At 38.8% G+C, this 27116-nt stretch overlaps 1 protein-coding gene across 4 annotated transcripts in view; it reads right to left on the bottom strand.

Annotated features, from left to right (window-relative positions):
* CCDC175 (coiled-coil domain containing 175) overlaps positions 1-27116 on the bottom strand; it is a 62014-nt gene that overhangs the window by 21435 nt on the left and 13463 nt on the right. For all 4 annotated transcript variants that reach the window (XM_087727711.1, XM_087727732.1, XM_087727716.1 and 1 more), the window contains exons 7-11: positions 25494-25603; positions 17154-17235; positions 13987-14123; positions 7862-7972; positions 3592-3663 (exon numbers count right to left, since the gene is read on the bottom strand). In XM_087727711.1, coding sequence (XP_087583837.1) covers positions 3592-3663; positions 7862-7972; positions 13987-14123; positions 17154-17235; positions 25494-25603 — 512 coding nt within the window. The remainder of the gene's footprint in view (positions 1-3591; positions 3664-7861; positions 7973-13986; positions 14124-17153; positions 17236-25493; positions 25604-27116) is intronic.

The raw sequence follows: 27116 nt of genomic DNA, 5'->3' as shown, positions 1-27116 counted from the left end.
GAGTACTCAACAGCAGTAATAATTTTGGTTAACTCATGGCGCCATCTAGACTTCCTGGGTGGTGGCCTAGACCTGAGCTGGCCTAGCCAGAATAAGGTGGCCCTGATAAAGAAAGAGGCAGAGGTGGATGCCTTAATGGCCCAGGCAGACGCCATGTGTGTTTTCTGACCCGCCTTTTCTGACCTTTTATCTTCTGCCTTAATCCCTCTAGGAGCTCAGCTGGCAGGTTTGAGTTGGAAGTTAGAGACACAACTGGGGCATCTACTTCAGGGAAATTCAGGATATCCTCCATTTTCCCTTCCAGGGCATATAGTGTCCTGACCCCCCCCCCCACTGGGGTTGGTCAGCGTGCCTGGCTGTAGCCACTGGCGCTGCACCGCGTCCATAAAGAGGTCAGGCACAGGGATAACCTCAGGTGTTTCTACTGTCTCTTTGAATAGGCCAAGCTTGTGATCCTTGGATGTAGAAACCTGAGCAGCCTCAGGCCTGGAAGTGGGCCTAACTCTGTAGCCGTCATGGCTTTGTGTAAGATTGATTTGAATAAGGACGGCTTAAACAGGCCAGTGAAGGCTGGTTTGTCAGGGGTAATGTTTTCGTCTTCAGAAAGCACGAAATTTTCCCCTTCCTCCTGCTCAAACTTGAAAGCCCAGAGTGAGATGGGCTGGAAGATGCAGAGGAGGATACAGGCTCTTTGGAGGTGGAGGCCTTAGGCCTACGCTTTTCCTTTGGGGCCTTGCTCTTACGAGAGCCCCTGCATTTAATGCCCTCAGCTATCTCTTGGGAAAAGGCTAAGGAAATTACCTCCCTCATCTCATCAGAAAGAGCAGGGCCTTTAGCCCTCTTCAGTTTCTGCTTGCTGGGCCTGCGATGGCTAGGCCTGCCTGAGCTGGATTCACCCTTTTCACACTGGGAATCCTGAATAGAATCACGTTCCTCTCCAATGGAGGAGCTAACCCCCAAGAAGCTTCTGGAGACGGATCCCTGGACCTGTAATCATCCCCAGACAAGAATTCACTGTCCCCAGGGGATTGGGCTTCATGATCAGGGGAAGCTGACTCTCTGCTGCGATGGTTCGGGCTAGGTTCTGGCTGATGGGGCCTAGAAACCTCCCTGGGATCCACTGTGGCTCCTGGTGAAGACCTTTCGTTGGAGCCCTTGTGCCCTTTGCCTTTTTTCACAGAGGGATCCAGCTTGCTGGGCTAGCTGGAGGGCCCTGCCTGTTCCCCTAAGGCAGTGATGGGCAACCTTTTTGGCGTGGTGTGTCAAAAATCGGCAAAAAATGGAGCATAACTCGCGTTGTGTGTTACTTCGACAAAAACATAATTTTGCGCAATTTATAGTTGCTGCTAATGGCGCTCACAATTCCCGTTGGCACTCCGCTGTTCCCTGCTGTGGTGCGGTCGTAACCGACAGTCCCAGGAGTAGACTCTCTGTGCCGGCCTGACTGGAGAGAGGCGCGCACTGTTCCCGCGCTCCTCTCCTGCGGGTCCTCCCTCGCCGTGCTGATGACGTGTGTGCGCATGGCACGCACACCTTACCAGCAGCCCCTGCGCTCAGAAAGGGGTGGCGGCGATACAGTAAGTGAGTGTGGGCGGGGGAGATCACACGTTCCCCCCCCCCGTTCCTCCAGCACAGATTCTTTCATCCTCGGCGGCCGTGCAGGAGCCGAGGATGAATCGCATGAAATCCTGTGCGTGTCACCCCAAATGGCTACGCGTGTCAGCACTGACACGCGTGTCATAGGTTCGCCATCACTGCCCTAAGGCCTCCTTGCATTCTTCTGCCATTTCAGGTCACCCACGGGGCCTGGAAGATAGCCGGAGCTGGGATGGGCACGCGCTGGCCGAGGAGGTTCAAATGCGCTCGCAGAATCTTCAGGAGGGAAGGGCCGCCTGGGGGTCGGATTCCTTCCTCCCACCGCCCTCGGTTCCCCGAGACTTAGCTTTGTAATCAGGAGGGAGAGACTAGCTGGCTCCCCAGGCTAATCTCCAGCCTCCCTGCGGCGTTCTGCGGTCGCTGAGGGCTGGCTGAGGCTCTGCTGAGGCTGTCTGGGCTCTCCGCTTCTCCTTCTTTCACCAAAGGTAAGGCTGGAGGGAATCAGTTCTCCACACGAGCCACACGTTCTCTTCTCCTCAACACGCTCTGAAGCGATCCAAAATGGCGGCGGCTGCGCACGCAGCCTCCTCCCACTCTTTTTTGCCTGACAGCCTGAAAAGCGCGCGAAGGTTCCAACCGTCGCTGCTGTTGCCGGGCAGAGTCGAGCAGCCGAATGGCCCCTAGCTAGAAGGCCTGCAGGCTCCCAAACCTCCGTTTGAGGGAATTTTCCTCTGGTGCTCAGTTGGGGCAGGTCTGCCACCTCCCCTGCTGCTCCTGCCACTCGCCAGCCTCCGCTGGGCGAGGGGTTACAGTTCCCCTGAAGCACTTGCGACCAGCAGCTTCAGGGAAGCCCGGGTGCCCTCTTAAAGCGAAACAAACCTCAAAGGCATCAATTTAGCCAATTCTTGCAACAGATATAGTTTTCTCTAATATGAGAAGCCAAACGTGGTCCAAAGTGGGAAACTTTCCAGCCTATCTGACCTTAGACTGGAGCTCTCCCAAAACAGTCCCAACGGGCGGACTGAGTTTTCGAACTGAGCATGCAGAGGCAAAGGGAGGCGTGGTCAACTAAAAAACGTCACTCAGTCCAAGGGCAGATAGGCTGTGTTAACCCAGCATTGGACTCTCCGAGCAGTGCACTGGAGAACTACCTGTATTTTAACTGTACACTATACACTGTAAACAAAGTGGTGTTTAACAATGTAAAATTAATTGTATGTTCATAACTAAATCTACACCTTCACTTCCATTCATCAACTCTATTCTACATGATCTGACCACTTTCACTGAGTTCTATGCACTTTACCCGCTTCTCTTAGTTTTACAAACTTTATTTGTATTTTCTTTCATTCTCTTTACACTATACTCCTCTAACACACCAAGTCACTATTTTCATATGACATGGTCATCAACAGACAGACCCACAATATTAGTCTCCACCATGTATTATGACTTCAGTCAATCAAGACATTCGCCCCAAATAGGCTCATGCTGCTGCAGGCAAGCCAGGATCTCTAGTTCAGAGCTACCTTGCAAACCAATATTATCTTGCCTACATTCTGCCACACTTGGATGTGTAGGCATTGTGCTGACATGGCTCAGGATTCCCTCCATTTAAATATAGATCCGTTTCTGTTTTTGATAAACTCTGTCTCTCATATTATTGTTTGGATAAACTCAGTTTTGCAGAAGCCATTTTTGAAGTGCATAATTGGAAACAAAACAGGCTCAATTTACTTCATGTTCTACTTGGCAGTTCATTATTTTTTAACAAGGAAGGTTGCTTAGTGATCTTTCTGATCCTTAGCTGCCCAAAGCTTTCAGAAGACAGAGAGCATACAAATAAAGTAAGGAGGTAAGTACATATATACATATATAAATAGCATTTATTTGGCAATATGTGGGGAATTGCAAATGTATGCTTTTTTTTACCATACTAGCAATTGACCCCAATTTTACTTGTTAATTCATAACGATTTTCACACAATATTGTACCTTTTATCACTTTCTTTTTTCAATGTTTCTTCTAAAATTGCCAGTTCTCTTGCATAAGCTTTATGTGTAGAGCTGAAACAAGAAGTATATTTTTAAAGTTTTACAATATAGCGTGATCCAAGGCATTATAAAGTGGTATTAACACTTCACGTGACTTGATTCAGACAGACTATGTCACTATGGTATAGCTGATCTCCTGTTCATATCAATCTCTCTAATTGTAACAAAGAAAGCTAGATTCTCACAAATCTTTGTAGCTCAGGTTTAGGAGGTGAAAAAAGGCTTAGGTTACAAAATCTTAGGAATTGGACATTTAGCCCATTTTTTTCCAATGAGCATGTTAAGGAAGTTCTCCTTGATCCTGAGAGACTGTGGGAAGGAGGATGGGGGAGGAACTCAATTTATATAAGAAGCAACCCAACCAGATATGGTGGTTATGAGAATAATTTGAAAAATAAGCATAGAGTTAATTTAGGAAGTGAAGGTTAACTGTTTTTGTTTTTGAAAAATGTACCTCAATTCCAACTTTATGTTTTCGCATATTTAAGAGGTAGAAAGATCAAAAATATCTGTTAAGCCCTGTACCTGGCAAACCAAAGAAGCAAGAACCATGCATAATTGTGAAAGGCATCCAATGCTAGTCAGGGATTAAAAACATAATTTTAAAAACTTTAACTTCCGAGACAAACTTACAGTGAGTCAGTTTAGTCAGAATATTTTTCAAATTCTTCTCATAACCACCATATCTTTAACTTAGCATTTAAATCCTAGGACCTATCGTATTTTGTGGAGTATAAGACGGACCTTTTCCCCTCAAAAAAGAGGCTGAAAATCTGGGTACTTCTTATAGACTGAATACAGCATTTTTTGCCTCCCAACTTCACCAAAATGGCCGTGCAGAGACTGTAGGAGGCTTTCAGAGAGCTCCTGGGGCTGGGGAGGGTAGAAATAAGTGAAAAACAGGCTGAAAATGACCTCCATTTTTTCATTGGACATCACGTTTCCTGACAATTTAAGTAACTATGTTAAATAAGGCAATGCCTCAAAATAAATGGAAATAGACTTATAAAATTAAAGTTTTATTACAATATTTTCATGAAAATCCTTTTTTGAACTGAAATGAGCTCACCTACACACACTAAACTTGATTCTTCTTCCTTGTGAGGCTCCTCTTGATGCATTTACGCTTGTGAGTAGCATCTGGAATGTCTCTCTGAAGCATCCAACAGTAGTCTGCCATCATTGTAATGCGCCATTTTCCCTGGTATCTCCTTTCCATCTCTTTAATGGCTTGGTGGAATCATTCACCGTGTTCCTCACTCACAGCTCCCAAATTTTCAGGAAAGTAGTCAAGGTGGGACTGGAGGAAATGCACTTTCAAACTCATCAGGCAACCTAAAGCTTGAAATACTTTCAGCATTCTTCCGACAATCTTTTTGTAGTGAGGATCTTTGTTATTGCCTAAAAATTTCTGTACGACTTCTTTAAATGCAATCCACCCTTCTTTTTGAGGATCCGTCATGGTATTGACAAACTCTTGATCAACTATAAGCCTTCTAATGTCTGGTCTGACGAACACACCTTCCTTCAATTTTGCCTCCGACAGGCATGGAAACTTGGTGATCAAGTATTTGAAGCATTCTCCATCTCTTGGAAGTGATTTTACGAATTGCTTCATCAATCCCAATTTTATGTGGAAAGGTGGTAGAAGAAATTTATGGGAAGGTACCAAAGTTTTTTGGAGGACATTTTTTTCATCAACTGTTAGCACCTTCGGCTGCCAACTCTTTTTGATCCAGTGATTTTGTTGGTTTCAACTGTCCCATAGACACAGAAAACAAGGGTATTTGGTATACCCAGCTTGTTGCCCAAGCAGCATGCACAAGACCTTCAAGTCCCTACACACTTGCCAACCATGGTCTTCATATTTAAGTTTACGAAGAACCAATTCCAAGTTCTCGTAGGTTTCCTTCAAGTGTACGGAATGACAAACAGGTATGGAAGCATAAAAACCGTTGTGGAGTAAAACTGCTGTGAGACTTCTTTTTGAAGAATCTATAAAAAGACGCCATTGTTCTGAATCATATTGGATTTTAAATTGACCCATCAGACCTTCGACATCGATGCAATAAACCAACTTGTCTTCCTGGGCGAAGTAAGGAACGAACTCCTTTTCACAATGTCTAAACCATGAAGATGACAATCCTGGCAACAATAAATTCCTGCTTTTCAGCCTTGATCCGAGTAACTCAGCGGCATCTTTGGGAAGATTCAAGTCTCTTACCAAATCATTCATCTCCTCCTGAGAAAATAATTTTGGTCTTGTATCATCTTCAAAGTCAGAACTTGTTTCATCATCTGGTTCAGGTATGACTTCACCTTCATCGGAGCTAGGTATCTCTTCCAAGGTAGCAGGGGGCTTGGGTACTGGTATATCTGTGCCATGGGGGATGGGACGAATTGCTGAGTGAAGATTGGGGTATGAAATGGAATGCTTCCATTTGGAATTAAACCTTTTCATATCGCATTAACAAAAGTAACAGTCATCACTATGGTTCTTTTGCTCTCGCCATACCATAGGAATCCCATAACGTTAAGATTTTTTCTTACCCTTGAACCAGTTTCGGAGGTCCTCAACACACCGTTTGCACACTTTATGAGATGCCCAAACTTTATCTTGATCTCCAATTTTTAGTCCAAAGTATGCAAAGTATATCTTTTTCACAAATATTCTGCTGTTGCTTCAACACTGTATATTCACCACAGATGAAACAGAAACTGTCTAGCGAATTAATACACTTTTGCAGAGCCATAACATAAGGTTGAAGAATGACGAGCTAACATGAATTGCGATGAAAAAGTGTGAACAGCTTGGAACCAAGAACCTGATGATGATTCGTGCACAAGTGTGGCATGCAGGAGAGATCAGCTCTGTGTCTGTACACGAGGCGTCACAGTGCTGGCCATGCCCCCTGCACTGACTGGAGATGCTGCTATCTGCCCTGTATCTCCCTCCCACTGGATTCTTCAGGAAAGATTAATCCCTTCTACCATTAGAAGCACAGACTTAAAACTTGCTTAGCTTATGTATATATTGCTGACCATCAGATTTACAGTGCTATATTTTTTCTACATAACTCGGACAAACCCTTTAAGGTTTTTTTGGCATTTTATATCTTAAATGCACTTATGTGTATTAATTAATAGTAATCTGGACTTTAAATTTGGTTAAAAACCCATAATATAAAAGAAATACCAAAAATAAAAAAAAATGATAAATTTGAAGACACTTTTGCACGCTGTGGCAAATCATGACGTTTAGGAGTTTTTTCAATATTTTATTTGTTTTCAGCACACCAAAATACATGGAAATTAGATGAAAATAATCAAACAGCTTTTTAGTCGCAGACCTATGAAATGGTTCTGTTTTTGTGAAAAATGGGCCATTTTTTGCTCGTTTTTTGGGGGGGGGCATTCCCTAGGATCACTTTGCAAGCCTCTTAAAGGCTATTAATGCCTTTTTTCGGGGGGAACCAGGGCCGTTTTTGGGAGGTTTGCAGAGTGCAAAACCTTTTTTTTTTTTAAATTGCCTCTTCAAAACCTTGGTGCATCTTATACTCCAAAAAATATAGTAGGTGTTACTAAGAAAAGTGCTGAAGAGCTGCTTGAGAGACATAGGAGCAATAGATAGCCCACCTCTGATTTAGAATAATCAGGAAATATACGTTTTATTCTTCATATACATATACTGTCTGCCTAATTTGTCAGCTGTCTGACTAAAGTCCTTCATGGTAAATGCAACTGTTCATTAACTGGTAGCAATGAGATATCCAAAGTTGGATCCTTAGATAGATGGATAGAATGTAGAATATCTTTCTTTTTCAATAAAAATGTTGAAATCTCATTTTATCTGCAGCAATATATAATGATGCAATATGTGTGATATAATACAGTGTTGTTTTGCATTTTTCATACTTACAACCAACCAGCAATTTTTTAAAAAAAAGCAATTAAGAATCAAATGTATATTTCCTGATTTCAAGTAAAAGAAGAATGTATATTTTATCTGGAACCCCTTGCACACAATCTTGTAAACTGAACATTTATTTCACCTACATGAAACTAAATTATACTTTTGCCTGAACTTTCATCTAGTTTTATAACAACTTGGTTTGCAAATCTTTACCCTTAGTTACAGTATATCAGTTCTTGTTACAGTGTTACAAAATCACTTTTCAGCAAGATGTTTTGTAAATATGAAATAACTTACTCATATATATCCTGCATGTCATCCATCTCCTCCTGTGCACTTTTTGTTTCTATCACACGCTTTGCCACATAGTCAAGCTTTTCTGTGAGCCAATTGGATAACTTTTCAAATCTGTTTGAAAAAGTGAGACAATTAAATATTTATATAACACACAAACACATATATAATTTTTTTAATGTTTACATTTTATTAAACAAATGGCTAGCCAATCATGAAAATGTACTTTTCTAGGGTAGCTTTCCGATGTATAGATAAAAACTGAGATTAAGAAAAGAATTATTCCAATAAAAATATTTAAAATCTGAGAGAACAGAGGCTAATTTGTTCATACAATAGGAACAGGTAAAAGGAAGGGTTTTTCTCATATTTTTTATTAACTAATTACAAAATGACAAGGCCACAGGGTACAGAATGTCAAAATCATGATTTTCTATTATACTTGTTCAGGTAGCCTAGCATAGATTTCCATGAAGGATCCTTTTTCCAATTCATAGAATGTTTTCAAGTACATACCATATTTTTTTTGAATATAAGACGCACAGGAGTATAAGACGCACCAAGGTTTTGAAGAGGCAAATAAAATCAAATAAAAATTTGCACTCTGTAACCCTCCCAAAAACGGGCCGTTTTTCACAAAAACAGGACTTTTTTTTAAAGGGCATGGATAGCCTTTAGGAGGTTTGTAAGTGCTCCTGGGGGCCTGTGGGTGCAAAACTGAGCAAAAAAATAGACCATTTTTGCTCATTTCTGTCCTCCTTAGCCCCAGGAGCTTTCTGAAAGCCTTCGTAAGGCTATGCATGGTCATTTTGGTGAAGGGGCTGGGGTTTCGGGAGGCAACAAATGCTGTATTCAGTGTATAAGACGCACCCAGATTTTCAGCCTCTTTTTTGAGGGGAAAAGGTGTGTCTTATACTCCGAAAAATACGGTATTATTACAAGGAAGAAGGACTCAGATGAAATCATTTAGCAGTTGTACTACCAGTTCCTACTGGAGACAGTTATTGTTGTTCGGACTCAACAACTCTGCCTTCAGGGCCATCTTTAACTAACAGTTTGATTAACAAAATTCAACAGTTAGAACACATTAACTTGGAATTACCAGTAGCCCATTTTGAAAAAAAAATATTATGGAGAACAGAGTTTTCTTCTGGGAATCAATTTCCATGTAAAAACTATTTAAACGGTAAAGATTGCCCATAATCACATGGGATAATCCAAGTATCTTCTAGATTACTATATGAAAGTAGCTTGCCACTGGCTTCCTCCAGGATGTCCTTTGGCATTCCAATTTAGCTTACAGACCTGGAATTTCGTGAATATCCTATCAAATATTAACCAGGTTTGATTCTTAGCTTTTTGGAATCAGCCAACATTAACAAGATACTGTTGCTGGTTGAATGTTAAGTATAGTTAGCAATGACAACAGAACTTACCATATTTTTCAGACTATAAGACGCTCTGAAGTATAAGACACACCTAGATTTTGGGGAAGAAACAAGAAAAAAAATCTGCCTCTGCCTCCCAGCACTTTGCCTCCTTGCAGCAAACAGCAAACAGTGTGGTCATCTTCAGCACAGCCTAATTTAACATGAGCAGCTGATTGGCGGTTGGATCAGCCTCTTGGAATATCTCCTATCAGCTGTTCCAGGCTGGGAGATCGCCGGTGCCTATCCCCGCTGCCTGGAATGGGCTGAAAATGGGATGGGCGGAGCCCAAAAATGAAACTCATGGAAGTGTGTCTTATACTCCAAAAAATATGGTATATACAGTTCCAAAGTACTTTACAGCATTCTCTGGGTGGTTCATGTCAGCATATCGCTCCCAACAATCTGGGTCTCATTTTACTGACCTTGATAGGAAGGAAGGCTGAGTCAACTTTGAGCTGGTTGGAGGAGGGCCTTCTCTGTGGCTGCCCCGGCCCTTTGGAACAAGCTCCCCATGGAGATTCGGACCCTCTCCACCCTTCAGGCCTTCCAGACGGCCGTGAAGACCTGGCTGTCCCAGCAAGCCTGGGGTTGAGTTCCCCCCCTCCACTCGAATTTGCTGTGTCTGTTGTGCTTTTAAACTGTTTGTATTGTCTGTTTGTCTTTGTCTCACTTTTTGTAATTTCCCCTCCCTTGGCTTTGTTCAGCCGCCCTGAGTCCCTCTGGGAAATAGGGCGGCCTACAAATTGAATAAAATCCAAATCCAAATCCAATGGTCAGCACTGAATTCCTAGCTGTGGATACTGCATTCTAACCAATTCCGCCACCATGGCTCATAGGATTTACTTGTTTATTTATTTATTTATATTTTCTATAATAAATGTTTATATTTCTTATTTCTTAAGAGAGGGGCTCTGTGTGGTGTACAATATAATCAGAATAACAGTTAGAAGGGACCTTGGAGGTCTTATAGTCCAACCCCTGCTTAGGCAGGAAATCCTACACCACTTCAAACAAATGGTTATCCAATATCTTCTTAAAAACTTCCAGTGTTGGAGCATTCAAAATTTCTGCAGGCAAGTTGTTCCACTGATTGATTATTCTAACTGTCAGGAAATTTCTCCTCAGTTCTAAGTTGCTTCTCTCCTTGATTCGTTTCCACCCATTGCTTCTTGTCCTACCCTCAGGTGCTTTGGAGAATAGCTTGACTCCCTCTTCTTTGTAGCAATCCCTGAGATATTGGAACACTTTTATTATGTCTCCCATAGTCCTTCTTTTCTTTAAACTAGACATACCCAGTTCCTGCAACTGTTCTTCATATTTTAGCCTCCAGTCCCCTAACCATTTTGTTGCTCTTCTCTGCACTCTTTCTAGAGTCTCCACATCTTCTTTACATTGTGGCAACCAAACTTGGATGCAGTATTCCAAGTGCGGCCTTACCAAGGCATTATAAAGTGATATTAACACTTCATGTGATCTTGATTCTATCTCTCTGTTTATGCAGCCTAGAACCGTATTGGCTTTTCTGGCAGCTGTGCACACTGCTGGCACATATTTAAATGGTTGTCCACTAGGATTCCTCTTACAGTTACCACTATTGAGCAAGATACCACATATACTGTACCTGTCCATTGCCTAAATGTAGAACCTTACCTTTTGCACCATTAAATTTCATTTTGTTAGATAGCGCCTAATGTGTAAGTCTGTCAAGGTCCTTCTGTATCGTAAGCCTATCTTCTGGAGTGTTGGCTATTCCTGCCATCTTGGTGCCATCTGCAAATTTGATGAGTTCCCCATCTATCCCCTTGTCCAAATCATTGAGGAAGATGTTGAAGAGAACTGGGTCTAAACAGAGCCTTGGGATACCCCACTGCATACTTCCGTCCATGTAGATGCAGTTCCATTGAAGATTACACTTTGAGTATGGTTGGTCAGCCAGTTATGAATCCATCTGGTGGTGATGCTGTCTAACCCACATTTTTTTCTATTTTATCAAGTAGATGATCATGGTCTACTTTATCAAATGCTTTACTGAAGTCCAAGTAAATTATATCAACAGCATTCCTCTGGTCCACTAATTTTGTCACTTTGTCAAAGAATGCAATAAGATTAGTCTGGCATGATCTGTTTTTGACAAACCTATGTTGGCTTTTGGTTATTACTTTCTTTGCTTCTAGATATTCACTGATTCATTGCTTGATTATCTTTTCCAGAATCTTCCCTGGTATTGAGGTCTGGCTGATGGGTCTGTAGTTCCTGGATCTATTTTTTTTCCCCTTTTTTGAAGATGGAAACTATATCAGCTCTTTTCCAGTCCTCTGGCAGTTTCCCGGTGCTCCAGGATATTTGAAAGATATATAATTCAGTGATTCTGAGATCTCATCTGCCAGTTCCTTCAGAACCTTGGGGTGTAATCCTTGGTGATTTGAACTTGCCTGGGGTAGACAGGTGCTCACTTACCATTTTCTTCCTTATTATAACTTGTGTTCCTAATCTGTTTTTTGTGGTGCTGTTTTTGATAGGTTAGACTATTTTTTCTCTTTGTGTAAAGACGGATGCAAAAAACGAGTTAAGTTGTTCTGCTTTCTTCCTATTGCTTGTCACCTTCTGGTCACTTTCTCCCAGCAATGGACCAATTGTTTCCTTGACTTTTTTCTTGTTTTTAACATGTTGGAAGAAGCTTTTTTGTTATTTTTTACTTTTGTCACAAGCCTGTGTTCATTGGGACCCTTAGCTTTCCTCACTTCATTTTTGCAGGCTTGGGCTATTTGCTGATATTCCGCCTTAGTTATATGCCCCCCTTTCCACTTTTTATACTTGTCCTTTTTGTCTTTCTATTTGTCAGAGAGTTCTTTATGCAGCCATGCTTGTTTCTTTTGACAGCTGTTATTTTTCTTCTTCATTGGTATTGTGCTAGACTGGGATTTTTTAAAAGCACACTTTTCAACTTTTCCCAAGCTTCTTGAGTTATTTTCCCCTTGAGGATTCTCATCCATGGAATCCTTCCCAAGCTCTCTCTAAGTTTATTGAAATTAGCTCTCTTAAAGTCTAATACTCTAGTTTGACTTTGTTCTATTGCTTGTGAGTGCATAATGTTGAATTCCAATACTGCATGATCACTTCCCTCCAACGTTCCTGTAGCTTCAACACCTCCTATCATTTCATCTCTGTTAGTAAGAATTAAGTCCAATATGGCTGATCCCCTTGTTCCCTTCTCTCCTTTTTGGGAAACAAAGTTGTCTGCTAGGTTTGTTAGAAACCTGTTGGATGTCAGGGTAGTTAAAATACCCCATTACTACTGTGATGTGCTTCCTACATACCTTAGCTGATTAGCAAAAAAATCAGCTATTTCCTCTGTTTGGTTGGGTGGCCTGTAGTATACACTATGGTAATGTCATTTTCTCCCCCTTTAATATTGACCCAAATTCATTCAAATAACTTTCATCATTTTTGTGCTCTATTTCTATAGAGATGTAGTTATTTCTTACATATAGTGCACTCCACCTCCTCTTATTGGGTCTATTTCTTTTAAATAATTTAAATCCCTCTAGCTGAATGTTCCATTTGTGGATTCATCCCACCAGGTTTCCATAATTGCAGTAATATCATATCTGCCCTCATTTACTTGAATTTCTAATTCACCATTTATTCCTCATACTTTGTGGATTGGTGTATAAACATTTGAGTCCATTTTGATGGACCCTATGTTTACTGTCTACATGTTGTGCCTGACTGCACCTACTTCCTTGCTCCCTGTTTGATTAGTGCACATGGTATGGCACTCACTATTACATGCTTGGTTTTGCTTGACAGCAAAGTTGATAATCTTACCCGCAGAAACATCTATGTTACATGCACTGATAACCCTATTGATTTTGATTGCTATGGACAGAAATGTTCTATATTAATTAATTCTCTAAAATTAACATTAAAATCATAATTAATTTAACATTAAAACATTTTAAAATTATAAAAATTATCAAAATATAACAATAAGATTATACTGTGTTTCCCTCAAAATAAGACAGGGTCTTATTTTCTTTTGACCCCCTAAATAAGCGCTTGGCCTTATTTTTGGCACTCTTGCCAGCCCTAGCATCACTGGGTCTGCCGCTTTATTGTGGCCACCACTAAGAGAAGGGGCACAGTACCTAGGGTTTACAGGAGCAGCCTCTGTGACACCATTCCACATGGATGGCAGGTGCATGTGGGGCGCATGGGGCATGTTCCCCCCTCCCCTAGGAAATGGCAGGGACCAGCTGCACAGGCATTTAAATATTTTCAGGGAGAGCTTATTTTAGGGGGAGGGCTTATTTTAGCGCATGCTCTCAAAAGCCCAATTGGGCTCAATATCCTGGGATGTCTTATTTTTGGGGAAACAGGGTAATTATAGGATATATATGTTTCGTAATAGAAAGTAGGAGTGTTTGCTTAGATTGAATTACTGACTCACTTAATATAACCCTGGATAATTTGAACAAAGGTTTTTTTTTTCCTTGAACAAGATGGATATATGAAGTGTTCTAAAATAATTATGCTAAAATATTTTTGATAACTTCAGACATACAGGTTTTTTTAAAAATAACACTCCTTGTACTTTGGTGAGATCCTACTTAGGTTATCATGCGATTGAGATGTGGGCTGTTTGGATTATAATTTTAAGTATTATGGAATTAAAAACAAGTTGATGGATTAACGTACTCTGCTGCTAGTTTGTCTCTTTCTGAACGAAAAGCATTTTCTTCACTTATTAACATTTGGTATTGTGTAGTAAGAGTATCATTTTCCTCTTTGACTTTTTGATAGACTTCCTGAAGTTCTTTCAGTTTCCGGTCAATCTAAAAAAAATCCCAGAATGATTTATTTAATTAAAAAGCTTAATGGTTCTAAAAACATCATGATATTCTTATGACTTTCAAAGGATTATAAAATATGATTAAAGCAGGTCTTACCCACTGAAAAAGATATTGGTCAATAAACCATTTAAGTTTTAAATTAATCCACTTTTATATATGTACAAATTAAACATCAATACATTAAAAATACCGTATTTCTTTACAAAGGTATCTGCATCTGATGTAACATAGATGATTAAAAGGTAGTAAAACGCCCCACAACTTCAAACCTATGATGTAAATTTGACTAGGTAAGAGTGATTTAACACGCCATTATGGGCAGACTAGAACTCACAGCCTCCCATTTCTAATTCAGCAACATCAAGCTTTCTCTATCAATCAATCAAAAATTCAATCAATCAAGTAATTTTAACTCAACATCACAGCCACACGTCACAATGTTTTAGAAACATTTCAATTTAGAAATAGATTTTTAAACTTAGTTGTTTAAAAACGTTTTTCAACTGAAAGTTTTAAGTTTGTCCAATTTCTTTGATGACTCTGGGTAGTACACATTTTCATACATTAGACGTAATATTACCTATTTTCCTAATTTTACTGTTTTGGACAGTTGTACACTGAAGAAATCGGCCAATAAAAAAACAGTGTTCCAATATTTAAGGAGGGATCGGCCTATTCTCCATAGCACCTGAAGGCAGGACAAGAAGCAATGGATGGAAACTAATCAAGTAGAGAACCAACCTAGAATTTTCCTGACAGAATAATTAATTATGAAATAGCTTGTCTCCAGACTTTATGGGTGCTCCAACAATGTAAGTTTTTAAGGAGAGATTGGACAACCATTTGTTTGAAATGGTATAGGATCTCCTGTAAGGGGTTGGACTATCAATTTCCACGATCCTTTCTAATTCTGCTATTCTGTTAAATTTAGGAATTACAAAGAATGCTTGTACTAATTTTAAAAGGTAAAAACACTATCAAATTTTAAGCTAAGAATACACATTAAGAACCATGGTTAATACAGTACAAATAACTGACTAAAATTATAAGCTGTAATAAACCAAATCAATACTGAGAATCTATTTTAATTGGAACATCCCTTGAAGTTAAAATATAGATTCCTTACATAGAAAAAAACCTAATTTTGAATGAGGTACAAATCCATGTATTAAGTCATAATACAGAATAGTTTCCAGTTAAAATTGAATTCTATATCAGTTTTATTTTTAAATTATGTAATTATTCTGGACATCAAAGAATACTCCCACAATTTGTTTAGCCATCCTTCTAAGGGAGGAATCAAACAGCCTTACCACTAAGAAGCATATCAAATCTTGTCACAGTTAAGATATATGAAACTAATTTTGTAGACTTTGAAAGGATATATGGTTTAATAAAATTCAGTAAAAATAAATTTAAAATCAGTTTCATTCTGATATGTTGAATAATTGTTAGCATGACATTATTAGCAGATAATTTCATTATTAATTTTATTCCTGTCATTTTATTTGACATAGTTTGACTATCCATGTTTGTAAAGCCACTAAAAATAAATATCTCATTATGTAGTTGATATGGGAGTGAAAGTATCAATGCATATTTTAATTTGAAAGGAGCAAGAAAAATATTGATTTTTATGGGAAAAAATAATTTGATTATAGAATTAATTTTCTTGGCTGAAATCAGTCACTTTTTGGTTTTCTTGAAGGGTATTGAGAATCAATCTCACTACAAAAAGCCAAAATAGCAACAGCAATGTAACAAAGCATCTAATGCAAACGATTCAAACTGATGGAGCAAGGCTTAGGATTAGGGTTTGGAGTATATTGGAAATTTTACAGATAGTTTTGTTCCTATCCATAATCCTAACCCTAACTCTTTCAAAATGGTTGCATTGATGGGTAGGCCAATCACAAAAGAAAATGCAAACTGAGTTGTTCTTTATCCCTAACTAGCTGATAACCCGGCGTTGCTCGGATATTTATTTATAGGGGGGAAATGTCCAGACCAAACGTAATTTCTAATGTTGGATTTTCCCATTTACTAGAGGGAGCTCCTTTATGGAGTACCGTGAAGCCGTTACCATGGCAACTCCACTGCACTGTACAGTAGAAGCCATTTTATGGCTGTACAGTAGAAGCCATTTTAAAGCACAACAAGGTGTATCTTAACAGAACACACACCCTGAGAGATGTTAGGGGTGTGCTACCCCCACAGGATTTGTTTCCAGAAAGTAAGTCATCTGTGTACCAAGTTTGGTTGAAATTGCTCAAGGTGTTCCAGAGTTATGCTGGAACACAGACAGACAGACAGACAGACAGACAGACACACACACACACACACACACACACACACACACATTTTATATAGATCAAAACAAAGTTTTAGGTTGTTGCTTTAATCTTTCTTTATTTTCTAAAAGTGCACCTGGTGTGTATAAGGACCAAGATATAGCAGTTATTTATTTACTTAGATTAAGTGTAAAAAAATGAAATCAGGCACAGGGAGGACTTAACGTCTGCTTAATTTCACCGAATATTACTCTTAAATTAATTTAGTTCTACTCAGGTAAATGAAATTAGAGTCAATTCATACATTAGCAGCAATAGTATGGATATTATTTCCCCACTGATTTTTCTAAACACCATTAGTATTTTTGGTTGCAGAAACCATGACAATTATTCACCTATATGTCTATATTTCAAGAATGAAGTTGGAAGATAATGTTAAGAAATACACATTATTGCATGCAATGGATTGATATTGAAGCTTTCATTAAGCAAAAGTTTCTGTTAGCAACCAGTTATGTGCACATAGTTACATATAAAAGAAGCTCCTATACTGCTCACTTCAATGAAAGGATGGGGCAGAACTACCCTGGCCTCTACCCACAAAATAGTTAATCAGTACAAAAATAGGGTTTTAAGAAATAGGCACTGAGGGCCATGACCAGTATTCCTTATTTCCATTATCCATCATTTCCATACTCAGTAGCATGAACTGTTCTTTTACCTCCTCTAGCTGCTGTAGCAAATTTTCTTTTTCTTCATCAAAGTCTGCATCTAATGAAACTATACTGCCCCGAAGAGAAAGCCTGAAAAACAGTAATCAAATAAAACCACCTTGTTCTATACAGAGAAAAAAGCCATCAAGCACAGTTTATCTTGTGTCACTTTACATACTTTGCACCAACATTTTTCTTTTTTAGAAAAATCAAGTTACCGCAGTTGTATAAAAATGTCAACAGAGAGTGTTAAGTACTTGGAGTAATCTACATGTAAATAGCCTTGTAAGTAGTTTTCACTCAGGTCCACTGTTACCAGCAGGAACTCATTCAAACCTGATTGGTCAGTGGCCCTGTCTGAGCGGTACAAAAGGGCTGTTGCCAGACAGGGTCTTTGCTGGATTCTGAGTCATTAATAAAGAGCTGTTATTACTGAAGCCTGAGTCTGCCTGTTCCCACGATCTAACAGAGAGATTCTATTAAAAAAAAAAATCACAAGTAATTCCTACAGAGAACCACTGCCTAAAAATACAAGCACTCACACCATTTGCTTTTGATGCTATATATTCCTATACGTAGCACAATAATGCGTTTTCTTAATATTATATTGTTGTTAGTTGTGAAGTTGTGTCCAACCCATCGTGACCCCATGGACAACATTCCTCCAGGCCTTTCTGTCCTCTACCATCATCTGGAGTCCATTTAAGCTCACGCCTCCCACTTCAGTGACTCCATCCAGCCACCTCATTCTCTGTCGTCCCCTTCTTCTTTTGCCCTTAATCGTTTCCAGCATTAGGCTCTTCTCCAGTGAGTCCTTGCTTCTCATTAGTTTCATCTTCAGGACCTGGCCTCCTAAAGAGCAGTCAGGGTTGATCTCCTCTAGGACTGATGGGTTTGATCGCCTTCTTAATATTATAGATGAGCTAAATCTTGTTGCAAGATGTAATTATAGGAATTTTAGGGGGGAAAGCTGACAAATTCACTCTGGATGAATCTATCAGTGATAGTTAGTTATGATCGCAGGATACTACTGAAGAATCAAAGGCAGCAGCTTCTGAATACCTGCTGGTGGGAAACTGAGGGAAATTTATTACCCCCATATCCTGTTTATATGCTTCTCACAGCATTACTGTACGAATTCATAAAAATGTAAATCTAACAACAGGTTGACTGTAAACAAATCCTTTGGCTTCTGGAAAAAAACAGGGTCAAAACACAAGCCCCCTTACATCTTTTGCAGCCTAAAGTGACAAATGGAAATATGCAACATCTTCAAATTAAATAAACTCATCTGATATTAGGGAAATACTAGACATTACATTCATCCTAGATTTGCCATTAACCAGAAGTACCTTGAAGGCTTTTATAAAAAACAGAAAATGTAACATTTAAACAGTTGAGTTCTACTTCATGCTCAGCGCAGAAATCCAAATTAATTAATTGATTAACTACTCTTATGTGATATGATAATCTCTAAAGCAGATAAAAGTATTAGCATGTCTCCCTACCAGTCATCTCTTATCAAAGACTCATATATCCAGTACTTCAGAGATGGGTTTCTGCCGGTTCTCCCCGGATCGGGCGAACCAGTAGTGGCAGTGGCGGGAGGTTCTGCCACCCACCTGAATGCTTCTGTGCATGAGCAGAAGTGTTGCGCAAGCGTGTGCACAAGCGAACTGGTAATAAAATAAATTGAAACCCACCACTGCAGTACTTTACATCTTTCTTCATAGGACATATGTTTCTAAACTGTTAATCATACTCATGATTATTCTTTAGGCATGTTCCAAATTCTCTGAATACTATAAGTGTTGTGCTAAATATATAATTTGAAATGGTGTCCGTCTGACCAAAGCTGAATGAAAAGGATCAATGACTTCCCATTAGTTGAAAATTATACATGGTCCTGCCCAGGGATGGGTTTCAAATTTTTTACTACCTATTCTATGGGAGTGACCTATTTTGTGGGCGTGGCTTGGTGGACATGTGACTGGGTAGCCAACTTGTAGAATGTAGTGAAGCTCACTTAACAATGCTCTTGCTTAGCAACCAAAATTTTGGGCTCAATTGTAGTCATAAGTCAAGAAATGTCTCTGCCTTCCTCTGCAGGGCAGCTTTGTCCTAGTGAACTCCTTCTCCTTTCCGGCTATTTTCCTCTCTGTTAGAGGCACCAAAATAATCCAGACCAAGTAAGGTTTCTTGTTGCAGCAGGGGGTTGGCCTAGATGACCTTAGAGTAGACTTCTAGCCCTAAATTGCCGTACTATCTTTCTTTCATTCCTTCTTTCTCCCTTCCCGCTGTGGGAAGCAATCCCCCCCCCCAAATAAAAGCTCATAAGGCTCCCAGAAAAGAAAAAATCAAGCTGCTAACAAAGAAACCTGCCAGAGGCTCATTCAACATTCCTACCAGATAGAGATAATGAGATAATGAGCCTATATAAAGCTCCACTTCCTGTGGTGATGTCATCATGCTTGGAGCTAAGGATCGGGAGTTCTCCTAACCTTTAACTCTAACTTCTTCGTTTGGGCTCATTTCTGAGCGCTGTGGATCCTGAAGGGACCAGCAGTTTAAGGGGGAAACTCTGAAGATGCTGGAGTGCTAAGGCAAATCCCCCAGCGGGTAGGAGAAACCCACTAAATGGACGAGGATTTATCCTGCCACTTGGTCAGGACCGGAGCGATGGCGACTGCATAAGAAGGAAGCAGAGGGAGAAAGCAGTTGAAATTGAGACATCTGTTACTATTATTGACAACCCAAAGAAGAAGAGGACAACGCAAAATTGGCAGAGAGGGTGAGCTGGAAAGAAAGAGGCTCTGGGAAGGATTCTGTTTTTGCAGTTCAGATTTTTGCTGAAAAGCAGTGAGAGCATAGACACTGAGTTGGAATTGACAGCCTGAATAACTTGAAGGAAAGTGGTCACAGTGAGAATGAAAACCCGGCATGGACAACAGGAGTAGAACATAGTTAACTACTGAGAAGACTTGGAAAGCACAGAAAGGATTGTTTAACAGTCGAGTTGGTTGTTGACTTTTTTCTTCTTGCTCTTCCTTCTACTGTTTTGTTTTTCCCAAAGAATAGTTGAACTTACAAGTATATGGTATTTATTCTCCTCAGAACTTGGTACGGTACCAGAGACAGTAGAGAGAGAACTGTTTTGGAACTATTAAAGGGCGTCTTTACCCACCCCCCTTTATTTTCCTTTGCCGTTGGACTTGTTGTATTAACTGATTGACACTAACAGTGATACTGAGGAGAGGGTGACATCTAGTGGATTATAAATTTGAACCATGAAGTCTGATGCAAGAAAACCAACGGTGACATAAGCTGATATATATACATAGAGAGAAACTAATTACTAGAATTAAATACCTGCATAACTGATACAATTGAGAGACATCTATTTGTATAACAGTGTGATATATAACTCTATGATATATAATAATTAAGGATCAAAAACAGAATAGAATAATACATAGGAATGTTTAGATATTGAAACGTGATATTAAGGAAGGTTAATTATTGTTAAATATTGAGATGTATAATTATTGATACCATTGATATTGCTGATAAAGTAGAAGTAAAATTTATATGCAATTGTGGGCAAGGATAAATAAGGGGATAAAAATGGCAATTCAGTAAAGTTAGTGAAAAAAACTACACCCAATATGATTTCTGCAACACTCCCCTCCTCAAATCAAAGATCAATTGAGAGCACATTGGGGCTGGAGAAAGGTGGAACGATGGCAGGAACAACGGGACCAGCACTAACAATGCAGAGTATGCAATTGATGCTCCAGATGATACACGAGACATTGACAAAAAGCCAAGACGGCTACAAATCATAAAGAGACAAGGAGGAATCATGAAGAAATGAAAAATGAAATGGGAGAATTGAAATGAAATATCGAAAACGTGGATGACAAAATTGAAAAAATACAGAATGCCTTAACAATCAATGAACAGAAAATCCAGAACATGGAAACAAAAATAGAACAAACAGATCAGAAGATGGAAAAAATGGACCTGGAATATAGATAAGTTAATAAAGAATTAGAATTATCAATAATCCGACTTGAAAATGAAAGAGCTGCATTCTATCTAAGATTCCAAAACATACCGGAAGAGAAGGAAGAAGACCTGCAAGGAAAAATGATTGAAATCTTCACCGAAATTCTACAGAGAAAAGAACAAGAGTTGAGAGGGGACATCGATGAAGCTTACCGTGTGCATACTAATTATGCCAGAAGACATAGGCTCCCGAGGGAAGTGCATGTAAAATTTGCCAAAAAAACAACTAGAGATGAAGTGTACAAAAAAACCAGAGAAGGGATGATTACATTTCAGGGAAAAGAGTTGACCACACTTGAACAGATTCCACGGAGAATTCATGAACAACCTAGACACTATCAATTTTTAACAAATCAGTTAAATAAAACCAGAATAACGTACAGATGGTTGGTACCAGAGGGGGTACTGGTATCTTGGCAAGGAAAAAGATATAAGATAGAGAATATAGAAGAAGCGCAGGAATTTTATGAAAAATACTGCACAGAGGAAGAAGAACAAGGAAATAAAGAGGACCTAGAAAGTAGAAGTCAAGAGGAAGAAACATCAGAAGACAAGTAAAGAAACAGGAAAGAAGAACAGAGGCAAGAAAGAGAGCAGAAAAGGAAGGCACGAGAGGGAAAAGCAAGATACAAACCAGAAGCAACAAAAAACACGCCATCTAAAGATGGACTAGGAAATAATAATTATTTCGATAAACTTGAATGGACTGAACGCGCCAAAAAAGAACGCAGATGTTTAATAAACTTAAGAAACTGAAGGTAGATATAACCTGTATACAGGAAGTGCATATTAAAAGGGAACATAGGAATTGGAAAACAAAAAACTAGGGAAATTATATACAGCACTGGCAGATTAAAAAAAAAGAGAGACAGCAACCTATATAAAGGAAAAAATAAACTCCAAAGAAGTCTACTCTGATGAAGGAGGCAGGATGCTAATGATTGAATTAGACACAACAGAAAAACCGATATTATTAATAGTCATATATGCACCAAATCAGAAACAAGAGGAATTCTATAGGAAATTACACAACAAAATAAACTAATTAGAATATGAAAATATTTGCTTAATTGGGGATTATAATGCAATAGTGGATAAAAAATGGACGATGAAAGCAAAAAGAAAAATAAAATAAATCCTTTTTTGAGATGGCAATGGAATATAAACTACATGATATTTGGAGAGAAAGGCACAAAACAAGAAAGCAATATACCTTTTATTCGAGCCCCCACCAGTCCCTATCAAGAATTGACATGGCTTGGATTTCATCTGGTCTATGTAATCAATTAGACAAAATTGAAATAGAAGCAAATGAGTGGGCAGATCATAATCCAATAAAATTAAGATGGAAAGGTCAAAGAAGAAGAAAAAGATGGATGATGAATTCAAATATTGTAAATGAAATAGAATACACTCAAATGCTGGAGAAAGAATTAAAACTATTTTTTAGAATAAATAAAAAAGAAGACAATTCAAAATCTCTGGGACACTATGAAAGCATACACAAGAGGCCTTACGATTGCCTACATGGTGAAAAGAACTAGAAAACAAAAAGAGCAACAAGAATGTATGCAAAAAGAACTTATGGAAGTCGAAGATGAACTACAGAATGACCCAAAGAATAAAATTAAAAAAGAAAAAAGAGAGATGATAAAACATAAGATCAACTTAATAACTCAAAAGGAATTAGCACAGAAAATTAAACCAGCCAGACAAAATTACATTGAACAAGCCAACAAACCTGGATGATGGCTGGCATACAGATTGAAGAATGAAAGAGAAAAAAGGATGATATATCAATTAAAAGATGATGACGGAAGAATTCAATAAAAAGCGGAAGAAGCATATTATTCATAAATACTTTGCAAAACTATATGCGCAAGAGCGTAAGGAGGAAATCAAAATAAAACATTATTTAAACACAGAAAAGATAACACCCAGCTCAAAAGAACAAAGGGAGGCGATAAACAGGCCAATAACGTTAGCCGAAGTGGAATTAGTCCTGAAAAACCAGAAAAATAATAAAACCCCAGGACCAGACAGAATACCAGTGGAGCTATACAAATATAATAAAATAATATTGGAAGAGCTAGGACTGGAAATGTTTAACCAAGTTTTAGGAAAAGCCAAGATACCTGAATCATGGACAGAAGCAATAATATCGCTAATCCCAAAAGAAGAAACCAACCTAAAAGAAATTCAAAATTACAGGCCAATTTCATTACTAAACTCTATTTATAAAATATTTGCAGCAATTATGGCAGGAAGAATTAAACAGGTTTTAAATGAACGAATACACCTGGACCAAAACGGATTTTTACCTCACAGACACATAAAAAATAATACAAGGGTCATCCTAGACATAATAGATTATTACGAGGCGCATCCAGAAAAACAAATGGTCCTGGTTTTCCTTGATGCACAAAAAGCGTTTGACAACGTAATCTGGAAATTTATAATAACACTATTGGACGAGATGAATTTCGGAGAAAAAAATTATAAAAATGATAGAAGGATTTTATAACACTCAGAAAGCCAAAGTTCTGATGAATGGAGTTCTAACAGAGAAGATTGAAAAAAAAAGGAGTCAAACAGGGATGCCCCCTCTCTCCTTTGCTGTTTATATTAACTTTGGAAATTTTATTAAATGAAATTCGGAAGGACCAGGGAATAAAAGGTTTAAGATGCAAAAATGATGAAATCCAGTATTTAATACTACGTATAATTATGGCGGCAAGGATTGCCTTTGCCCAGAAATGGAAAAACAAATTAATTCCAAACGAAGATGAAATAGTAAGAAAGGTTATGGATTGTGCTGAAATGGACAAACTAACTAAAGAAATCCAGGGTAAAGAAGAATCAGAATTCTACTAGATGTGGGATAAATTGTATAGGTGGATGGAGAAAAGAAACAATAATCAATGAAGGAATATAACAAATAATAGCTATGAGTAAAATAAGAGGGTTAAGAATGGTGAAATCCAAATGAAATACAATAGAAGTGGAAATAATATAAGGTGAGCGGTATCAATTGATAATTGCTATTAGAAAGAACAGGAAGCTCCTGTTCATATTGTATTGTGTAAATGTGGCGTACGTCTAAGTTTTGTGTTTGTGTATTTTACATGTTTGTTAATAAAAATAATAACAAAAAAGTTTGGCTCCATTCACACAAGCAGGAAATCATCCAAACACAAAGCCCACATTGCACAAACCCCAAAACTTCAAAAACATAGAACCCTGCCTGAACCAGCAGGAAAAAAAGGCTTTAAAAAAAGGCTTCTGACGAAACTTCTGACAGGAGAACATTACTACTGGTCCGATCCAGTCCGCTAGATTTTCACTGCCTCTTCTGGCATACCGGACTGAACCGGGAGGAACCCACCTCTGGTGCTGCCTAAAATTTGTCTTTCTTGCACCCATCTCTCTCTGCTGGTTAATATTAACTTTGCAATCAACTATTATTCCAAGATCTTTTCCATAAATACCATTATTGATTTTTCTTTTTTGTTAATGGGGAAGCTGGCAAGCAATAGATGTGTATTAGATAACTTTCCAAAATCAATCGAAGGTAAAGTGCACTCATGTGTCTAGGATTACTAAACTCATTTTGATGTTAATCATTACCGTGTTTGACCCCCCAAAATAAGCGCTTGGCCTTATTTTCAGGGAAGTCTTATTATTTTTGAGGTGCAGGAGGTGGCGAGTGTGGTCACCTCATGGCTGCTACTGTGTTGCATTATTTTCAGGAAGGACTTATTTTCGGGGGAAGGCTTATTGTAGCGCATGCATTCAAAATCCCACTTGGGCTTATTATCTGGGGAAGTCTTATTTTTGGAGAAAGAGGGTACATGTTAATACGTAATATGTGAATAGCAAAATCCAATTGTATGGAAGGAGAACTTATGCTGGCATGTGCTGTGTAAAAGGATTAAGTAAGAAAATGTTGAAAAGCTTTTTCAGCAACATGTGTTGCATTGTACTAAATCATGATTTGCCTTAAAATTTGGTTTGTTGAAGAAGTTATTGCATCCCAGTTCATATATGATAAGTAATGCTTCATAAAACACAACTTCTGAGTCAACATTTTTCAAATTAAGCTAATAAATTAATTTGAATGTAAATCATATTCTAATTACTATTTGCTATAATATTTTATATCTTCTAGAAGATATGAAGGCCTGCTTTCAACAAGATATATTTATATATCAGTATATATATTAGCGACAAGAGATAAAAGACTCAAGTGCAATGGCAACAGAAAAATGCATCTGGCTTACCTTTTTTTAATAAGCTCCTCTTTCTCAAGCTTTTTCCTCTCATGCTCTTGTATTAGATTTTTGATGGTTTTTAATAGTTCTTCTAACTCCTTTTTCAAATTAGTAAAAATCTATGAAAAATACAAATAAAACAATAGTATGAATGGTAACTATATAAAAAACTCATTTTATACTGATACTGCTAATTAGTAAAAGTTCATATTGCTCCTATTAAAGTATTAAAGCACTGAAGTCCAGAAAGTCGTTGGTTACAATTGGTTAGAATTTCCATTGCTAAGCAATGTAGATTTTTTCATGTGACTGCATCAATTAGCAACAGTAAGTATGGCAATCCCAGTTGCTGTCATGATTCCAGGACTTCCAGGTTATTTAATGGGGGGGTGGGGGGGGTTCAAGCAAGGAGCTGGAAAGTACATGGCTGTCACAGGAAGTTGCCAGGGTCAGTTACTATGGAGTTTGGGCAGGTGTGCAGGTGCTGTGGGGGACACTGCAAGGACACTGCCGCTATGGAGATTCTATCTCAGGGCCTGAAAGTTTGGGAATTTGGATTGGGATAAACAGATTTCCTCTTACGCCTTCCAAGACTAAGTGGCTTTGGGTGTTAGGGCCTCTTGAATCCGGTAATTCTGCATCCCATTCCAATATCCCAGCATAAACCAGCATAAAACCAGCATAAAATTTTGAGGCCTCGTCAAATCACATAAAGAGCAGGTGGTAGCTATGGAAAAGGGGCTTTTGCACAACTCCATATAGTACACCAATTCCACCCCTTCTTAGATTGGGGTAGTGACTATAGTTAATCAGTTTTTGATACCCCTGAATAGATTACTGCAATGCACTCTATATGAGATTGATCTTCAATACGTGACCCATCAAAACCGCGTTCCACAAAAGCGCGGTCGACGAAATCGCGTATGTGACGTCATCACAACGCGACGAAAAAGATCGAAAAATTGCAATAAAAATTAAATTACAGCAAGCCAATTCACATAAAGGTAAGGGTTAGGTTAAGGGTTAGGGTTAGGGTTAGGGTTAGGTTAAGGGTTAGGGTTAGGGTTAGAGCGTTAGCGTTACGTTTAGCGTTAGGTTAAGGGTTAGCGTTAGGTTTTTCATTACGTTAAGGGTTAGGTTTAGGGTTAGGTTTAGGGTTAGGTTAAGGGTTAGGTTTAGGGTTAGGTTTAGGGTTAGGTTTGGGGGGGTTAGGGTAAGGTTTTCGTTTTATTTTTACATTTTTTGATCTTTTTCGTCGCGCTGTGATGACGTCACAGACGCGCTTTCGTCGTCTGCGATTTTGTCGTCCGCGGTTTTGTGGTAGAACCCTTCAATAATATCCAGAATCTTCGTTTGGTCCAGAAGTTATGGATTTGTCTCATTATCCTCATGTTACACATTTGTTTTGCAAGCTGCACTGGGACTCAGTTTGCTGCCAGCTACAATTCAAGTTGCTAGTTATTACCTATAAAGTCCTACGTGGCATTGGGCCAGGTTATTTGAAGGACTGCCTTGTTCACAGCATTTCTAACATTCCTGTTAGGAATATAATCTAACGGTTGGGTTGGCAATATATAAATCATATAACAATGCTGTACCTGTTTCTTTAAAATCATGCTGTAAATGTGATTG

Source organism: Thamnophis sirtalis, unplaced genomic scaffold (genome assembly GCF_051295495.1).
Source record: "Thamnophis sirtalis isolate CommonGarterSnake01/CBP01778 unplaced genomic scaffold, rThaSir2_p1.2 scaffold_1, whole genome shotgun sequence".
NCBI classification, from domain to species: Eukaryota; Metazoa; Chordata; class Lepidosauria; order Squamata; family Natricidae; genus Thamnophis; species Thamnophis sirtalis.
This window is presented reverse-complemented; position numbering and strand designations above follow the sequence as displayed.